General features: G+C 39.7%; 1 protein-coding gene across 9 annotated transcripts in view; it reads left to right on the top strand.

The window, feature by feature from the left end:
- The window catches only part of GRK3 (G protein-coupled receptor kinase 3), a 126,035-nt gene that overhangs the window by 67,034 nt on the left and 40,547 nt on the right, over window positions 1-18,454 (top strand). For 8 of the 9 annotated variants that reach the window (XM_043529328.1, XM_043529327.1, XM_043529326.1 and 5 more), the window contains 6 exons: window positions 4,851-4,952; window positions 5,705-5,779; window positions 8,324-8,385; window positions 9,535-9,586; window positions 10,603-10,694; window positions 14,320-14,419. In XM_043529328.1, the coding sequence (XP_043385263.1) occupies window positions 4,851-4,952; window positions 5,705-5,779; window positions 8,324-8,385; window positions 9,535-9,586; window positions 10,603-10,694; window positions 14,320-14,419 (483 nt within the window). Of the gene's footprint in view, window positions 1-2,634; window positions 3,531-4,850; window positions 4,953-5,704; window positions 5,780-8,323; window positions 8,386-9,534; window positions 9,587-10,602; window positions 10,695-14,319; window positions 14,420-18,454 lie in introns of those variants that run through there. The other variant, XM_043529331.1, reaches the window with a different exon arrangement.

The following is an 18,454-nucleotide window of genomic DNA, read 5'->3' on the forward strand; positions in this document are numbered from 1 at the left end:
TTGCTGTATTTCTTACAGTAAAGTATTATGTTTGAAAGCTTTGAAATTTTTATATATTTGATTTACTTACCACATTTTCCAGGTAGAATAATTTGAATAAATTGTTACATAAAAATTATCCTTAGATGTAAAAAGGCCCCATGCTGAAGGGATCTCGTATGTTACTGCAACGTGAGTCACGATCATGCATTTATCTGGATGAGTGATTCATCCAGATCTGTCAAAAATCATTTTTTTAGATGCTCAGTAACTTAAGCATTCTAATTTCAGCATTTGAAAAGATATATTGTCAGATCGTATTTCTGAAGGTGAGCTGTGGTATTTGTCTGCCAGGGGATTATCATATATGAGTCATTAGTACCACCATATTTATGGGACAGTACAGTAACTCAAGAGGGAGCTATTACTACTATATGTCAGTTGTCAGATAAACCATGACAGTTTGTGAGTTCTGCTCACCATCATGTTTCTTTTGGTTCTGTGTAGTAGTGTTCTGTTAAATAAACCTGTAAAATTAGCTGAATTTGTATGCCATACATGATCTGATATTAATAAGTGTCTCATATCGTCTTGCTTGTCTACAATAGAATCAGGGTATTCTTGATGACACATTCTCATTTCCCTAAATTGAAAGAAAGGAGGTAGTTGGCCCAGCACTGTTGAATTGGTTTACCATTTGTGACTCAGTGTGGCCTTTATTCTTAGACAGTTGCTGCAGAGAGACTAATGTCGGCCAGTAATAAGAGTTGACAGTGTTTGTGCTACACTTTCCCAAATCCTTCAAGGTTCTGATTCAACCTTAGAACATGTTAAAAAACTCTAAAGTGGTTATAAAATTTTATTATCATGCACAGGTTTAGGAGGAAAGCTCTTCAGAGCTCCCATCACAAGAACATATTCTTCATCTAGCAAGGATTTATTCCAACAAGCTATTTGAATTTTATCCCCTTGAAGAGTGTGTGTTGTTCAATCTGTGTAGATGGAGTGCAGCAAATTCTCCTTGAATTTTGCAAGGCTTCTGTGAAGAGCATGGGAATTACAGTAACTCCTCACTAAACTTTGTAGTTATTTTTCTGAAAAATGCTACTTTAATTCTTATGGGGAAATTGGATTCGCTTAACATCATTTAGCTTAACATAAATAGGGGGGGTTAGGTTCCAGGGAAATTTTTTTTACCAGACAAAAGACTACATTTTATATATATATACGCACACAGAGTATAAGTTTTAAACAAACAATTTAATACTGTACACAGCAATGATGATTGTTAAGCTTGGTTGAGGTGGTGAAGTCAGAGGGTGGGATATTTCCCAGGGAATGCCTTACTGCTAAATGATGAACTAGTACTCGGCTGAGCCCTCAAGGGTTAACACATTATTGTTAATGTAGCCTCACACTCTACAAGGCAGCAGGAATGGAGAGAGGGAAGACAGAATGGCAGACAGAGACACACACCCTGTGTGAGAGAGAGAGAGAGATGCGCATTGCCCCTTTAAGTATACTAACCCCACTTTAAGTACATTGCCTTTTTAAGTAGATCAGCAAATTGAGACAGCAGCTGCTGCGAGCAAGCTCCCTGTGTCCTGAGCCCTGTTGTAACACCCCCGCCCCGCACTCTATGGAGATGGCGTAAGCAGGGGGCAGGAGTATGGGGGAGGGGGACGCTCTGACATTAGCACTCTTCTTTCCCCCACCCTTGCACAGCAAGCAGGAGGCTCCCAGGAGCAGCTCCAAGGCAGAGGGCAGGAGCAGCAAATGGCAGTGTGGGGAGGGACAGCTGAACTGCTGGCAGCTGATAGCCTGGGAAGCGGGGAGCTGATAGCGGGGCTGCCAGTCGACCCTGGTTCCAAGCCCCCACCAGCTAGCTCCAATGGGCTGCTCTTTCTGCAAGCAGTGGGCAAAGCAGGCAGCTGCCAAACAATGTTATAAGAAAGAATTGCACAACTTTAAACAAGCATGTTCTCTATTTGATCAGCAATGGAACAATGAAACAATTTTAACTGGGATGATTTTAAGTGAGGAGTTACTGTATCTGTATTAATTGTTGTTGTTATATTTCTGTATCTGTGTATCTAGCTTTATTGTTTGCTTTGTGGGCTAAAAGATAAGTAAAGGGTAAATCCTACAGGAATTCCCGAACAATTTGTAGACGGAATTCAATTGCTTGGTGCTCAAAATGACAATCCCAGAAATGCACCGTTTAAAGTTATCCTCCAGAGAAATCCATAAGCCAGTTTGGTCAGTTTCAGGAACGCTACTCAAAATCCCAGGACATCTTCAAGCAGGAACCATGAACAAAGGGACTTTGGAATGAATAAAAAGAAATCCTGTGACTTGAGAGATACTGGGCTTGAGAGATACAGAATGGAACATCAGACTGTCTGAGAGGCAGCAGTTGCAGGGGCAACCTGTTTCACCTAGCCCAGTTCTTGGCGGGCCTGGGTTAAGTGAAACCTTCTTAAACTCTCAAGGAAAGTCTAGGCTTAGGTAAGACTATGTGTTTAGGCTTTTCTTATTTTTAACCCTGTACTCTAATTGCTATGTGCCTTTGGATTAATAGTATGTTTGTGTCACTTTAATCAGTCTCTGGTCACAAGCTCCAAATACAGTTAGACCTGTGTCATTATAACAGTTGATAAAAAAGGGGACTGTGGCCGGAGACCCATTTTAAGCATGGGATGAATTGTGAAATTCCACCCTGAGAAAAAGATGGTTACTTGTAGGGGTGCACTTGAGAGGAACTTCAAAGGGGTTTAAATTGCTGCTTGCCCTGTAACCATGACAACTTCAAAAAGAAAAATGTGTTCTGAAATGGAGGCAAAGCATACCGTTTTATGTCCTTCAATTTAAAATCTCCTGCTCCTACTTGTTTTCTCTTAAGTCTAGATGTGCTTTTCCACTTGTTAAAGTGGTGATCACGGATCCTTGTTTTTTTTTTTTTTCCCCACCTGTTTGAAATATTTTTCCAGAGTCTGGTCCATGTGTTCTCTCCAAGTGGAGACTCACCAACACCAGCCTGTCCAATGTTTGTCTCAATGACAGATGTGTGACTGGGCACTACATCATCTGTGCAGCCTTTACTTTGTGGGTCTGGAAGCCATAGTGCTCTGTTCCTTCTTGAAGAGGCTTTGAAAAGGGCCAGGTTGAGTCTCAGCCCTGGAATGCTTTGATTTTCTTGATTCACAAGTTGATGGGTGGATTTAGTGCAAATCCTCATACTCAGTGTTTCATTTGGATCCTGGTTCTTCACAGAATGAAGTGGAGGAGGTTCAGTAGATCAAAACACAAGCTGTCCCTTGGGGATATTAAACTATCTCTTTCTTTTCCTCCTTCTCCATGCCCTAATAGGAGTCTCTTGCCAGTAATACTCCCATTGAAGGATTTGCATTGATTAAACTCTTCTTCAGAGCAGAATGGATCGGAGGTCTTTCAGGGTTGGCCTCGCTGTCATGAGACGAAGTTCCTAACAGAACCTATATCTTGTGCCTCCTCTCTGGCTTTCTTACTGCTTGGTAGAGCTAAACCTATTTGTAAGTCTCCATGGTTATTTGTTGCCCTCACCTAGATTTATCCTTATATACTGTCTCTTCTGTGAGAGTGCTCAAGTGGATATTCCCAAATTTGTTATGATCTAGTCTGTTCCTGTAGCACAGAATGAGCATTAAGACTATATGCCATGTCTAAAGCAGTTTTTAGACCTTGTTGAGGCAATCATCTCCTCTCTTTATGCAGCACTAATGCTGCTTACTCACTAAACAAAAGTTGTAGAAATTGCAATGAATTTGTAAACCAGTCATTCTTATATTTTCGTACACTATTCTCAAATATCTTAACCTAAATTCTGTTGTTCTAACTACAGATTTAATGTATTTAATTGAATTATAAACACTATGCTGGAAGCAAGTTAACTTAAATTTCCATTGCAACTTTTGGTGTAGTGCTCTATAGTAAACAAGACCAAAATCAAGATCCCTCTGTGAAGGGGCCACTAGAAATTCCTGAAATAGGTCATTTTTTCCAGCAGATATCTATAATACAGTATCTCCTCTTAAGAGAACTTCAGTGCAATAGCCTCTTCGTCATACAAAGTTGTTTTCCACACTCAGTATTTTGAAAAGCTGATGTAAACACAGAAGTTTTTTTTCCATGGTAACTGATTAGAAGTTCATATAACTGATTCAGCTGAGTCCATTGAGAGGCCTGAATGCTGCCTCAAACCTTAATATTAAAGTGCTACTGCTAAGGCCTACAGCATAAAAAAAGATGCTCATTCGGCTTCCAGGCTACTGGTTCTACTTTATGCATATGCTCCAAATACATTTCAGAAAGTGGGGATCAGCATTCATCATTGTAGGAGAACCAGGATTGGTGCTCTCACTGCGTGGAGAAGGACAAAGAAGGCCTCCTCAAAAAGGTTCAGTCAGATACATACTCCTCTGCCTGTCCCACCCAGTCCATCAGTTCCTTGATCTTTTTCACACAATTTACAGCCCAGCTAATGGTTTAGGAAGGCGTGTGCATATGTTCTTAATCCAGAACTTCTCAGATTTTCAAACAAAATTCTTCATACCCCATTTTAAGCACCACAGTCTGCAAACAAATTGCAAACAAATTGGTTACTCCGATCAAGAGTTACAGGGGGGATAGAAAATCTCTTCTTGGGTTGGAATCCAGAAGTCATCCTTAACTACAGAATTGCAACGAGCACCTCCACAAACTTGTCCTGGGAAAGGGATGAAGGGAAATAAGGTGTCTACCACAGTGAAGAATCTTTCTTTCCTCAGACAGTGTAAAGATTTAGAAATAGGTTCAATTGACTGATTCCTTTTTTTTTTCCCCCCATATTACAGATAAAAGACTATGAAAAACTGGATTCTGAGGAGGAACGTCTTAGCAGAAGTCGGCAGATTTATGACACATACATAATGAAAGAGCTGCTGTCTTGCTCACATGTATGTATGCTGCAGTTTCACTCTATTATTGTAATATTTTAATGTTTCCTTTGACTTTAAATTCTTTAAAATATTTAATAATGGAAGGACAGTGAGTAGATGAAAGTCTGACAGGGAATTTCACAAAACGCTGCTCAAAGTGTGACAATAGCAATCTATTATGATAGCAGTGTCTACTAACTCGGTTGTCACTCTTTGTAAAGCATAGCCTTATTTGAAAGAGTGGATAATCTACAATAATGACATGATTTGAGCCAGAGAGAAATTTATCCTGTTATGTAAGACTTTGAATCTGCAAGGGCTTATGCCCATGCTTCGCTTTACACATAATTCTGTTGAAGGGAATGGGACTACTCGTGCCTGAAGGTGAGCATGTACACCTGCAGGATTGGGATGTAAGTGTACATTTTTCTTAAAACGGGGAATACAAAGAAGCAGTTGGTGGTTTCATGTGTTCTGTGTTCCTGTGCCTTGCAGTTACTTGATGGATGGTCTCCATCACGCATGGCATGATCTGGGACCTTGTTTTTTTTTTTTTTGGCTTAGAAATAGGGATGGGCATAACTTTCAAAGTGTTTTGCAACAGGATGCTTAATGGACACTAAGTTACATTCATTTTGAAGTTTGTGTATTTTTCATATAAGCAACATTCCTTTTTAGTTAAAAACTGCTATTGTGACCTCAATAATTAAGAACCTAAATATCTCTTTTCCAGCTATTTGTCTAAAATCTTACTTTTTATTTTTCCGAAGCCATTCTCAAAGAAAGCTGTAGATCATGTACAAACTCACCTTGCCAAGAAACAAGTGCCACCAAGTCTTTTTCAGGTGAGACGAAAGCCCTTGGAGTGTCTGGGTTTTATTTAATTATTTGAACGTAAGCAATTTCAGGAAACTTCCCTTATATACATATTATAATTACAGTTATGGCAGGAATTTTATACTGTATTTCAGAAGTCAATTAAAACAAAATGATACAGAGAAAGATTTCTGTATATTATAATCAGAGAATGTTTCTAATTTCATTGTCTTGTTAAAGATAATAAAAATGGTAGATTAGTCTTCTTTAGCCAGAAGAGTCTTTGAGTACATTTTTTAAAAGATTACTAACTGCTCTATAACTTGACTGGCTGAAGGGTTCTAATATTAACATTTTATTCCTGTTTTCCTCCAAAATCATATGGAAAACTTCTTAGAAGGAACAATTATTACAGATAGCTTTTTTTTTTTGGTGAGATCAGTGGTTTTTATGCCTATGGTTGAGGAGTATCCCAGCAGACTAGCAGTGTTTGAAAGAAATCCTCATCCCTTGGCGGCTTGTGGCAGCAGGAGAGAGTCACGTTGGCCAGTCGGCGTTTGGACATGAGGTCAATCCATCTCCCCACCTGTGACTGTTGATCTGCAAGGTGCTGAGAGCTCTGGCCCCAGTCCAGGAAAGCATTTAAGCAGCTCGTGGGTGTAAGCATATGAGTAGGGAATGGGAATACATAAGGGTATTAAAGTTAAGCATGTACCAAGTGTTTTTCTGGTTTGGGGTCAGAGTGCTCAGCACTTTGCATGACTTAGCCCTTAGTTTCTCTCACTGAGGGCTTCTTAGATAACTGTGAAACTTTCATTCAAAATAGAAGAAATTCAATTAAAAATATGTACCCAGTTTCAGTTAACCGCTTGGTAGTGTTGCTTTTTTACACATTGTCCTAGAAATTCAGGTCACAGTCCATTCGGATCTATGCTTTCATATGCTGGTTCCAAGTGCATTCTAGGTAACCCAATTAGCAGAGTGTGAGGAATTTCACATAGACGCTCTAAGTGAAAGTGGGCTACAGTTGCTTTGCCAACCACTGGTAAATTACATTTTTTAAATATAGTTTACAATAAATCCCTTTTACATCAGGACCTTATGCTTCCTTTCAACATAAATCAGGTCATGAAGTACAGAATTCAACTGAATGTTTCAGAAATATAAAAGCATAGCAATGCAGATACCTTTCTGTTTAGTGGGTCCTTCCTTTTGCCTCTAGCTAACTATATTATATAGCACCATATTTTTGAGGTATAAGAGTACATGGCTGGAGTTAGCAATATTGCCGTTTCACATGAGGGTTTTAGGTGCTGGTGCCAATTTATAGTTCTTTCATTATTCTAAATACAGTGGGAAATTACATTCTGAAAAAGGCTACTTGTCCTCTACAGAAATTAGAGTACTTTTCTCTAAAATTCTATAAATGTTGTAGGATTTTAGAATTATAGGATTTCTGTGTCCACAAATTTAGCACCAAAGTAAATAATGGATTTTGGTTTATTGGTTTGAAAAGTGCACCTTTAATGATTTTTATTTATTCAAACAAATTGAAGGTGAAATAGGTATTTCTGTATTATTACAGTTCTAACACAAACTGACCTAAGCAAGGACATTCCAATTAAAGTTAGATAACATAATTAGACAAATTAATTTTTGCTTTAATGCTGAATGTCCTGGCTTTTTGTTAATATGAACCTATGCGATATGGCAGTGATTGCAGGTTTAAATTAATTTGCTGTACTTTTATAGTAACTGCATTTATTGCAGCATTTAAAGTACTGTTATATTAAACCTGCTTGATGGTCTTACTGTATCAGTGAATTATCTTTGATGTTAGAACCAGAGAGACTGACAAAGTGGTATCTATATTGTCTACTTTGGATCTCATGTAGCCACTGGTAATTGAGTTGGGATTTGAAATCATTGCACACTATGTCAAACCAAGTAATGGTGCTCCTCTTTCAAATAGGCCGCTTGTGAATTAAAGCTGCTGGTAGCAAGGTAGAGTAAATAAAGGAGAGGGAAGAGAGAAGCTCTAATGAGGAAGGATTATCTTGGTGTTCCTGTGCTGGCTGCTCTTTGAGTTTCACAGCCTTCACCATAAATTCTAAACTTTGTTATTTAATTTAAATAAATGAGAAGCAGTGTTCTCAGCCTGATCATTCTGGTGATTAATCCATAAAGTTTCCATGCTCATTTCCTGTTGTTGGTCCATGGGCAAAGACTGAAAAATTCTCTCCAATCCCTCCCAGGGAAATGCTAAGGCCTCTAATTCAGAAGAGCCCTTGAGCAAATGCTTATCTTCAGTGCAACGACTCAGATGCTTAAAGTCAAGGCCATGCTGAAGTTCGTTGCTGGATCAGACCATAAGCCAGGAAAGTCACCACAGCGTATTGCAGTTACTTAGGGCCCCCCTTCTGTGGGCATTCAGGATGCTCAACACAAGTAGTTCTTGCCAGTGGGCGGTAAATGCTGGAACCTAAACATGTAATTTATTTTCACTGGACAGTGTTGCCTGTTCAGTTTATCATACACTGAAAAGTTAAATAACATTTTGTATCTTTTTTTAGCCATACATAGAAGAAATTTGTGATAGTCTCCGAGGAAAAATATTTCAAAAATTTATGGAAAGGTATGAATCTATATACTATATGAACTACTGTGTAATCTCCTGCAGTTAGACTGGTCCCTTGAGTATTATTGCAAAATAAGGGTAGAATTGTTTAGTTAATAGTGTATTATCAGCAAGCTTTTCCAAAGAACTAGCCTTGATACATGTATCATGTTAAATATCAGGATATCCCAGTATTGTATGCAGTGTAGTTGTGACAGAACTTGTAAGGATGTTCAGATCACACAATCAGTGGACCACTCCACTGCACCACGTAACAGTAATAATGGACTTCTTACAGTCTGATCTTTTAAAAGTCTGAAAGTCTCTAACTCCATTCATCTGCGTGATACTCTTACAAGTAAACTACAATTTTATGGGGTGAGCTATACAGCAATTCTAGTGTGTAGCCCAAACGGTTTACAACTAAACAGTAACTGTAAGGAAATGTAAGGTGGCAAAACCAGTTAATCTTACACATCTGAATAATGCTATTACCCTTAATGAGACTACTGGTGGGAGTAAAGTGCACAGATTTGGCCCCTAATCCACTGCTGACAAATGATATATCCGATTATGTAGCCAACATAATGTCCTCAAAAGATCAATTTTTCCTACCCTGAAAATAAACATCTTATAACTGATGTAGCAGCAGAAGACAATTATCCTGTAACAACATTCAATAGTATTGACATCTTCTTTATTTCAGGATAAAATAGGTTTACATTATTCCTTGGTGTATATTAAGGTTAATTCAATTTGAAGTTACATTGCATACTTTCTGATTTAATTATCTTGCTTGTGATACAGTTGAAATATTTTTTTTTAATTTCCTGAAAAATTGACCGTTAGAAACAGGGTCTAAAGGAAATTATGTAAATAAATATGGATGCATTCGTAACTGAAGAGAGAAAATAATCAGATATATTTTATAACTTGTTATTAAACAAAACATATTGAGAGTGAGTTGCTAAGAAACATGCCAAATTAAAACAAGCATAAAAGATGGCTAATCAGTGAATTTTTTAAATGGCAATTTTAATCTTCATAAATTACCTTGTGCTGAATTTAATTTTCAAAACCAGAGTACTTGGCATTTTTCACAATACTTTCTGTAATTCTATTGGATAACCTTTTAACTTAACTTTTTAAATTTTTTTTTTTTAACAGTGACAGGTTTACTAGATTTTGTCAATGGAAAAATGTAGAACTAAATATTCATGTAAGTAATTACATTTATCTTGTCAAAAGCCGATGTAGGAAAGAAAATGTTTTATTTTAAAGAATACTTTTCCTTAAAAGACGTTATTAAGAAGAACAATGAGTATTATTCCAATATGCTGTTCTATTCTTTGATGTACATAACCTCCCAGCACCATTAATGATTCCTCCCTGGCTACCCTCTCTGCCTGTCATGACTTAAAAGCCTTGTGGTTTTGAAATAGATAGTTACAGGAAACAGATTGTTTGAGTACTACTTTTCAGCAGGAGACGCCAACCCAAGTACTATTCTGTCTCCCTCTGTTTTTTCCCTTCAAAACTCAGACCTGCTTGCCTCCATTTGGTATATTCTTGGCCTCATCCCTTAGTCCTAAAGTGTTTTACTCCCACAATTTCTTTGTCTGCAAGGCAGCGTTGCTCATGAAAGCTGCTGTCTTGGTTTCATATCCATTGAAATCCTCAGCCATGCCTTTGTGTCCTGTCATCTTGGCTATTGTAAATACCATCACTATGACCTCCCCAGATTCTAGTGCTTGCAGACATAGGGGAGCATAAACAATTAAGGGTTTGTCTACACTACCCACTGGATCGGCGGGCAGCGATCATTCCAGCAGGGGTCAATTTATCACGTCTAGTATAGACGCAATAAATCGACCACTAAGCACTCTCCCATCGACTCCGGTACTGCACCAGAATGAGGAGCGCAAGCGGAGTCGACAGGAGAGTGTCAGCCCTTGACTTACCACAGTGAAGACACCACGGTAAGTAGATCTAAGTACGTCAACTTCAGCTACTCTATTCACGTAGCTGAAGTTGCGTATCTTAGATCGACCCTGTGCGGTAGTGTAGACAAGCCCTAACAGAGCTACTTTCTGAAAACAGGTAGTAAAACCATAAAACTAAAAAATAAAGAACAAATATCCACTTTAATACATTGATGTCAAATGAATTTAGAGATTGTAAAGGGTAAAGGTTCTGGGCATTGGAAAATGAAATTTGTGTGTTTTGAATTCACAGCTGACCATGAATGACTTTAGTGTACATAGAATAATTGGGCGAGGGGGATTCGGTGAAGTATATGGTTGCAGAAAAGCGGACACTGGAAAAATGTAAGTTCTATACTGTGTTTTAATGATAAATCTAAACTCTAAAGTATATAAGGAAAAAAATCTCTGAATTTTTAACAAAATCTCAGCAGAGCGGAATGATCAGCTTAGATTGTATCATGAAATTGTGTAATAGAGTTTTGTCCTAAGGTCCAGTCAGTTGAAGAAGAGTTTGAATTTATGGAGTGGCTTAAAGTCTCATTGGAAGTTTGATCCTCCAAAATGCTGGACACTCAGGCCCCAGTCTTGCAAAACAATTAAGCATATTCTTGCTGAAAACACTCATATAGTCCCTCTGAAGTCACAGGAGATTTCTCATGTGCTTAAAGTGAAGGGTGTACTTAAGTACTTTGCTGGCTAAGGGCCTGGAGTGCTCAGCGCATTTCAGGATTAAGCCCTGGGATAGAGATGTGTGGGCAGTTTAAGAATACGGTGTCCTAAATCTATATAATTAAAACTATTTACACTCCCGAGAAGGGGTTTTGAAGGAAAAAACAGCAGCAATGGTTGCTTCTAGTTGACAGTTGGTGCTCCATTGTTAGAATTGCAGCTAAAACACATCTCTGGGTTCAAGTTCCCAAATCAAACCCTTTGCTTTTTCTGGCACTGCCACTCACACACAACTCCTAATTTCTGCATAGAGAACCCCTGGTTATTAGGCACAATTCTTCCATCACATGGTCAGCTTTGATTTTCTGGACATAGCATGGGTTTTCCACATGGTTCTGTCTACCTACTCTCCTACCCATTTGAACCCAGGGATCTTTCTTTGATAATTCCACATAGCATTTCTGATGCCTGAGGTGTCGAGTGTTCGTGGTTCCCATTGGGTTTACTGGGAATAGTGGGTGCCCAATACCTTTTAGATCCTGACTCTGAGCTATTAACAAGTGAAGGGTCCCCTGAAATGACTTTCATGTTTAATCTTTCTGCGGCGACTTTCACCTCAAGTATTTATTTCAATAGTACTATTAATATCTTCATTCCTGTTGCAGTACTTTTATGCACATATTGATTTATTCTTTTTTAGTTTGAGATTTATAAAATGAGCCTGCCATGTAGTCTGTAGGCCAGGCACAGAAATGTAAATGATATCCATCTCTTTTGGACAAAAGCCACACTAAATAGGCTTCCACCTCAGAGATAGAGTTAGCACATTTGCCCAGTCGCTTTCTCTGAAGAAGCCGGAATGTCTAAACTAAGGAACTCAGAACCAATAAGGGAAGCAAAAGATGTCCCTCCCCTTCCTTTCCCTCCCACCAGTTTCCATGAAGCGCGGAGGCAGAAGAATAGAGAAAGGTAATGGGGATAGGAGCAGAAAAGTCAGGCAAACTTTTCCAAACCTGAAGTAAAGCTTTAGGTTAGGTTCATCTTTTGGGTAGAGGTTTGGGTTAGTTCTTACTTTATCCAAACCTGTTCACCCATCCCTAATCTAAATCCCATTCACTCTAGATGGCTGCCTCTGCTGCACTTATCTGTCTGCAAGGACTTTGAGAAGCCATCCCGCCAAGGTAAATGCCATTGGTGTTCCACTAACCCAGAAACAGACAGCTGAGGCTGCTCCCAAAGTAGCTCTTCCAAGAGCAGTGTAAACAGAAGCCAACTTAGTCTTAAAAGCAGCGTATCTCAGAAGAGAACATAGTGGTGCTATATCAGAATGATGAAGTGAGGTATTTGACATCAACTAGCCTTATATGACCCCAGATCATTTGCCCAGGTCAGTAGCCCCAAGGGACAATTAAGGGCTAATGTTAAAAAGGCTGTGTTAAAAGTAATTTAAAAACTTCCTAACGTAGCACAGAAACCAAGGACAAGAGCATCTGTGGTAAACACACATTCCTGGCTTAGAAATGTAAAATGTGTGCGTGCTCCATACACATGACCAAGCTTTGCTGGTGTTGTCTGGAGTACTGATGGTATGTGGTGGGTTGCAAAGCAGGGCTGCTTTGAGGCTTTCTGTCTGCACAGAGCACGCACACTCTGGATTGTTGTTAAACATGTACATTATCCTGTAACTTGATATGGCACTTCTATAAAGAATATTTTTAAATGACACACTCCTGGCTTGCGCTGAGAATTCTGGAGAAGCACTGAAGGGCGTGGGAGGCAGAGGGGCAGGGCAGTGACACTGTGCTTAATGGAACTCATTTCTGGTAAAAGATGCAACATATGATCTCCTGGCACTTACTGACAGATGCTGACAGACATATGGAGGAAAAGGTTCAGGATCCTGTTCATGCCTTTGGTCCAGTTGACCATGTTTCTTTGGAGACATGGAACACTGCTGGATGTGCTAGCCGGACCCTTTTGTACTTGGAGAACTAGGGTCACCATTCTGCCTTGGTCATCTGGGATGGGGAAAAGCGGGATTTGGAATGAAAGGGCTCCCTACTTCTTCCCCCACTCTCTCTCAGCACACCTGAGCTGGATAAGCTAGAATTTAGTCTTATATATATCTATAGTGAACCCACTTTTCAGAGATACCAGGTTTGCACAACCCCTGGGCATACAGGAGCTCCAGGCACATCAGGGCACATCGGGAGCTTTAGTTTATTACAAGAGCTGCCTAAGTGTGTTGGTAATTGCTGAGTTGACTGTGTGAGCATTTCTACAGATAAACATCCTGAGCCTTTTACCTGTGGTGCCACTGACAATGTGCTTAGCCCCAGTTTAAGCCAATTTTTAGCAGGTTGCTATCAGATTCATAGACTTGTTGGGATCCATGTCATTGTGCTCTTGTTCTTCATTAAAACATTAAACACTCATATTCCATGTCTAAAAACGCCATACAGTCATGATATATTGTCGGAGAAGATAGACACAAAAGCCTTCTCTTGTATCTCCGGCCATCTGTTGTGTAGTAGAAAACAAACCATTTTCCTTTTTTAAAAAAATGTCCGAACCTAGCAGGCCTCTTCTGGGTAGAGGTGAAAGCATGGATTCATATGGAATCAGAATAGGGTCCATGTAAACATTCCTGTTAACTCATACTCCAAATCCTGGTCTGCGGATATTGAAAAATGGACTCCAGCTATCTTTATCTAACCTGTGTTTTTCTGATTCCCTGATCACCCTGGTGTCTGGTTGCTGGCCACCTTAGACTTTGTTATTTAGGTATCCTAGGAAAACCTCTCTACTAGGAGGTTGAGAATAATGTTTCAATGCTAGGAAGATGTTGGAGTGGTTCTCTGTGGGTATGTTTACAGTGTATTCTGACGTACTTGCTGTAGCTTTAGCCATGCTAGCATTGCCAAAAATAGCATTGTAGATATGGTGGCACAGGCTTCTGTGCAGGCCATACAAGCATGTACCTACTCGCAGTGTTAGTCTGCTCTGATGCACGCACCTCCTCATTGATGCTGCTATTTTTATTCATGCTAGCCTGGGTAAAGTTAGCCTGGGCATGTTTATCCAAGCTGCAATCTCACCTTGGATTTCAGTAGAGACGTACCATCTGTCTAGATGCTATTTCGAGATTTCTGATATAGATGCAAGTCTTTAAAGACTCTGCTCAATATACTGTAAATATATATATCTATTCTATATAGATGGCATGGATTGTTGGTGAAAAATATTGAGGGTGGGAGACCTTTTCCAATATGCTTTTCTGAATTATTAATATTTTCAGGTATGCAATGAAATGTTTAGATAAGAAGAGGATCAAGATGAAGCAAGGAGAAACATTAGCCTTAAATGAAAGAATTATGCTGTCGCTAGTCAGTACTGGAGTAAGTATCCTGGAATTTTTTCTTCATCTTTTACAATTATTTTTTGCAGGTAGTATCTAAAATACTGTGTAGAATACATATTCCATTAATTCATTCATGTGTGGTGTAGGGGAAGTCAAAGCAGACCAAAGGATAATGGTGTTAAGTGCCCAAAGGCCAAAAACAAAAAAACCCCCGAAACCAAACAAAAATTAAATAATGATGATACCACCTACTTCTTACATAGTGCTTTTGATCAATAGTTCTCAAAGTGCCTAACAATCTTTAATGTACTGATCCTCGCAACACATTAAATTAGCTTGTCCAATTTTTCTGTTATTGCTTACTTCTGTTGATTTGATCCTTTGGTCCTAGGAGTAGAATTAACTGCCAAGTTTACATAGAAAAGTTGTCTATGTGATATTTAGATCAGTTTTAAACAAAAAACGTCACAAACTTTGTTTATAAAAGGAAACATTTCTGGTATTTATTCTACAATTCTGGAGTCTCACAGCTCCTTCCACATAGGGAAACTTGAGTTATGTAGAAGAGACGTTCAAATGGAATCCACAGAGTGAATGTTGCCCGAAGTGATTATAAAACAGACTTCGAAATGGTAGAACCTCCAGAGTACAATAACCTCATTATATAAAGCCTAAAATCAGCTCTTGTCACCATGGTTACAGGGGATGTTGATAGAAAGGTTAATTTTGCTCAGGATGATTACTCTGTTCAAATGAGATTCACAGTTTACAGCTCAGTGTAAGCACATTCTCCTGGCCCAGCCCAGTTACAAAATGAAAGGGATTGCATATAATTTTGTTACAGACGTATTGGCTAATGTGTGTCTGTGCTATCAGAATTATTACTACTCTTGCTTGGTAGATAGTAAAGAACTCCAAAACAAATACAGTAAAATCTCTGTTATCCGGCATTTTATCAACTGGAAAGCTCTATTAACCAGCATTTCTGATATCTCCCAATACAAATCTTCAATCTAGTAACTGGGACTAGTATACTGCCCAGGAGGTTGTGCAATTGCACATTCCGCACTGTGCTTTTATGCAAAACAGGCAGAAGACAAGTAAGCAAACTGCTTTCAGGGATTTATTCAAAAAAGCAGCTTCCAGGGTGTGTCATAAGGTCATTACAGATTCAGCCCAATCTCCTACACCTTCTACATCTACAGTGATAATTGATGTTGATAATAATGACCCTCAGGCACTGCAAGATCCTGAAGTGCCTTCTGAATCATCAAAGAAAGATTAAATTATGTTCAGTACAATTTTAGTGTTAAGTTTATTGTTAGTGATCTGGGTGTTCACCCTGTGCTGCTCATAGTGATATGTAATGTCATAAGATAACCTACTATATAGAAAACTTCACCTGTATACACTGAAGTGCTTCAAAAAACGAACCACTCCACAGTGCAGTACTTCTACTGGACTGGTGAGTACCTGTGTGCTAGTTTATACTTTATTCATTTTATTGTATTCTCATTCTTTGAAAATTGGTATTCCACTGGTAACTATAACTCTTAGTTAACGGAATTTTTGATTATCCGGGACCCCCCATTCACTCAACGTGCTGGATAACAAAGCTTTTACTGTCAAAAGAATTTGCTGTATTCTCAAAGAGAAGATGTTCTGTATCTCAGTGAGATTACAGACATTTGATTTTTGTCTCTGCATTCTCAGAAATGTTTAAAGATCATTCATTTCTTGCTGAACCTTGTTAGTGTGACATGTTTAATGGTAATTTTTCTTTTAAATACACACCCACCACCCTCACCAATGCTCTGTGCCTGTGAACCATGTGGCAGCTGGGCTATCAGCCATGGAATCTACTCATGTAACAGAGCATCAGCATGGCCTGCCTCCACACCAGCAGCTTGAATGGACTTCTCATTGTTTCCCTCTCGTCTCTGCAGCCTGTGGTGGTGATTCGGTGGGGTGGAGCATGTATTTCTGTCAGTGACACTCCCTTTCTCTCCACATGCCTTCATTCCACATGTCCTATATATTTATTCCTGCTCCTGTTTTTCTTCCTCACCCTGAGTCTTGAGAAAACCCAAGGAACTGCCCCCACAAACAGGGCTGCTCACATCAAGGAAATTTACAAGATGCAAAATGGGTCTCTAGTTTAGGAAGTACAGCTTGCTCCCAGGCACCTGATTTTGAGGTATTGTTTGGCTGAGAGAGAGAGAGAGTGCCATCAAATTGCCCTATAAGCACAAGGCAAAACCAGTGATAGATACTGCTGAGAGGCACAGTCTACTTCAGGCAGACTTGTTCTCCCTATTCCACTAGAGCGATAGATTTGCCCCCTGAGGAACACAAGGAGCATTAGCCTCCATAAGCCCTCTTCCTCTGCAGCCCATGTAATGCCTGCACATACTTTGGAGCCACACAAGGTGTGTCTACACTGCAATTGAAGACACATGGCTGGCCTGGACCAGCTGACCCGGGCTTGTGGGACTCGGGTTGCAGTGCTATGTGATTGCGGGGTAGATGTTTGGGCTGGAGCCCGGGTTCTAGGACCCTGTGAGGTGGGAGGATTCCAGAGCTTGGGCTGCAGCCCGAGCCTGAACATCAACACCACAAATAAACAAACCCTTAGCCTGAGCCCCTTGAGCCTGTGTCAGCTGGCACGGGCCGCCACGGGTTTTCAGCTGCAATGCAGACATGCCCACAGTTCCACCGGCATGGCTCAGACTGTTCCACCAGATGCCTTGAAGGCTACGTCGACAGTTGGAGCTGGGGGTGTGATTCCCAGCTTGAGCAGACATACTTGCACTAGCTCTCATTGTGCTGAGAATAGTAGTGTAACTTCAGTAGCACGGCAGTAGCACAGGGTAGCCGTCCTGTGGTTTCCAGGCAAGGTGGTACTCGGGAACAAATGTAAAAAAGAGAAAATCGATACGGTTCAAGGGGGGGGGCCCTAAAAAGCAAAAACCGCTTCTCGTCATCTTTCTCTCTGCTGTCGTCTTCTGTAGAAGTGCAAGAGCTCCTGATCATATCACCTTGAAAAATCTGACCTGGTTGTTGGGGGAGATGTTCTTTTCTGAATATTTTGGTTTGGCAGCTAAAAACACAATTTCTTCCTAGGATTTGAGTCAGAAGCCTAATGCCTGGACTAAAGGGCTGGGTCTCCCTCTGAACCTAGCTCAAGGAGATGTTCTCAGGGCAGAGTGGAACTCCCAGCATTGGATCAGAGGCGCATAGATGAGCCATGTGTTTTTACACGTTCCAGAAGGCCAACTATATCTTGTCCAAAATAGATGCAGCTGTTGCAGCAGAGGCCAAGGCATCAGCCAGTAAAGAATACTTGGCTAGGAAGATTTTATATTTCACGTTGAATATCTCCATACAGATTTTTGGCACCCTTCAGTGTTCCTCTCTGTACCCTTCATTTTAGTGTGTGTTTTAATCACATAAGCAGCAAAAATGACCAGGCAAATAATGTGCTGTAACTGCTGCTTTATCGTGTCACTGTTGCCTTGTGTCACCCCCAGCTGTAATGATGTGTTCACCTGTTTCTCAACTTCTAATTAAATGGTGAGCTCTTTGGGGCAGGGATCATCTTTTTGTTATGTGTCTGTGTAGTACCTAGCATGGTTGATCCCTGACTGGGGTCCTTACATGCTAATGAAATACAAACACTGGTGTTATAAAAGTTGACATTCAGAGAGGCCTGTTACAGACACACCTTTTATTGTTTTAAAAGATATTTTTAGTACAGGATTTTAAATGTCTTAGTCCTCCCGAAGATCTTTTCTGAAACCTTTTACGTTTACCCCCATAAATGTAAGAGAGAGTATTTAGAGCACATCTTGAAGTTTTATCTCAAACTTCTTTGCAGCACCACATGTTCCTATGAGCAGTCCTTACCACCATGTTTGTATGGGGCACAGGAGAAGGTTAATATGGTTAAATTAATACATTCCATGGTACAGTGGTCCTTTGTCTTAGCAAGGTTTGTTTTAATATGTTCAAATCTACATTTTTATGAGCTTGATAATTGTAAGAGTTGTACTGAATATTGGTCTTTCACTCT

Source organism: Chelonia mydas, chromosome 15 (genome assembly GCF_015237465.2).
Source record: "Chelonia mydas isolate rCheMyd1 chromosome 15, rCheMyd1.pri.v2, whole genome shotgun sequence".
NCBI lineage: Eukaryota > Metazoa > Chordata > Testudines > Cheloniidae > Chelonia > Chelonia mydas.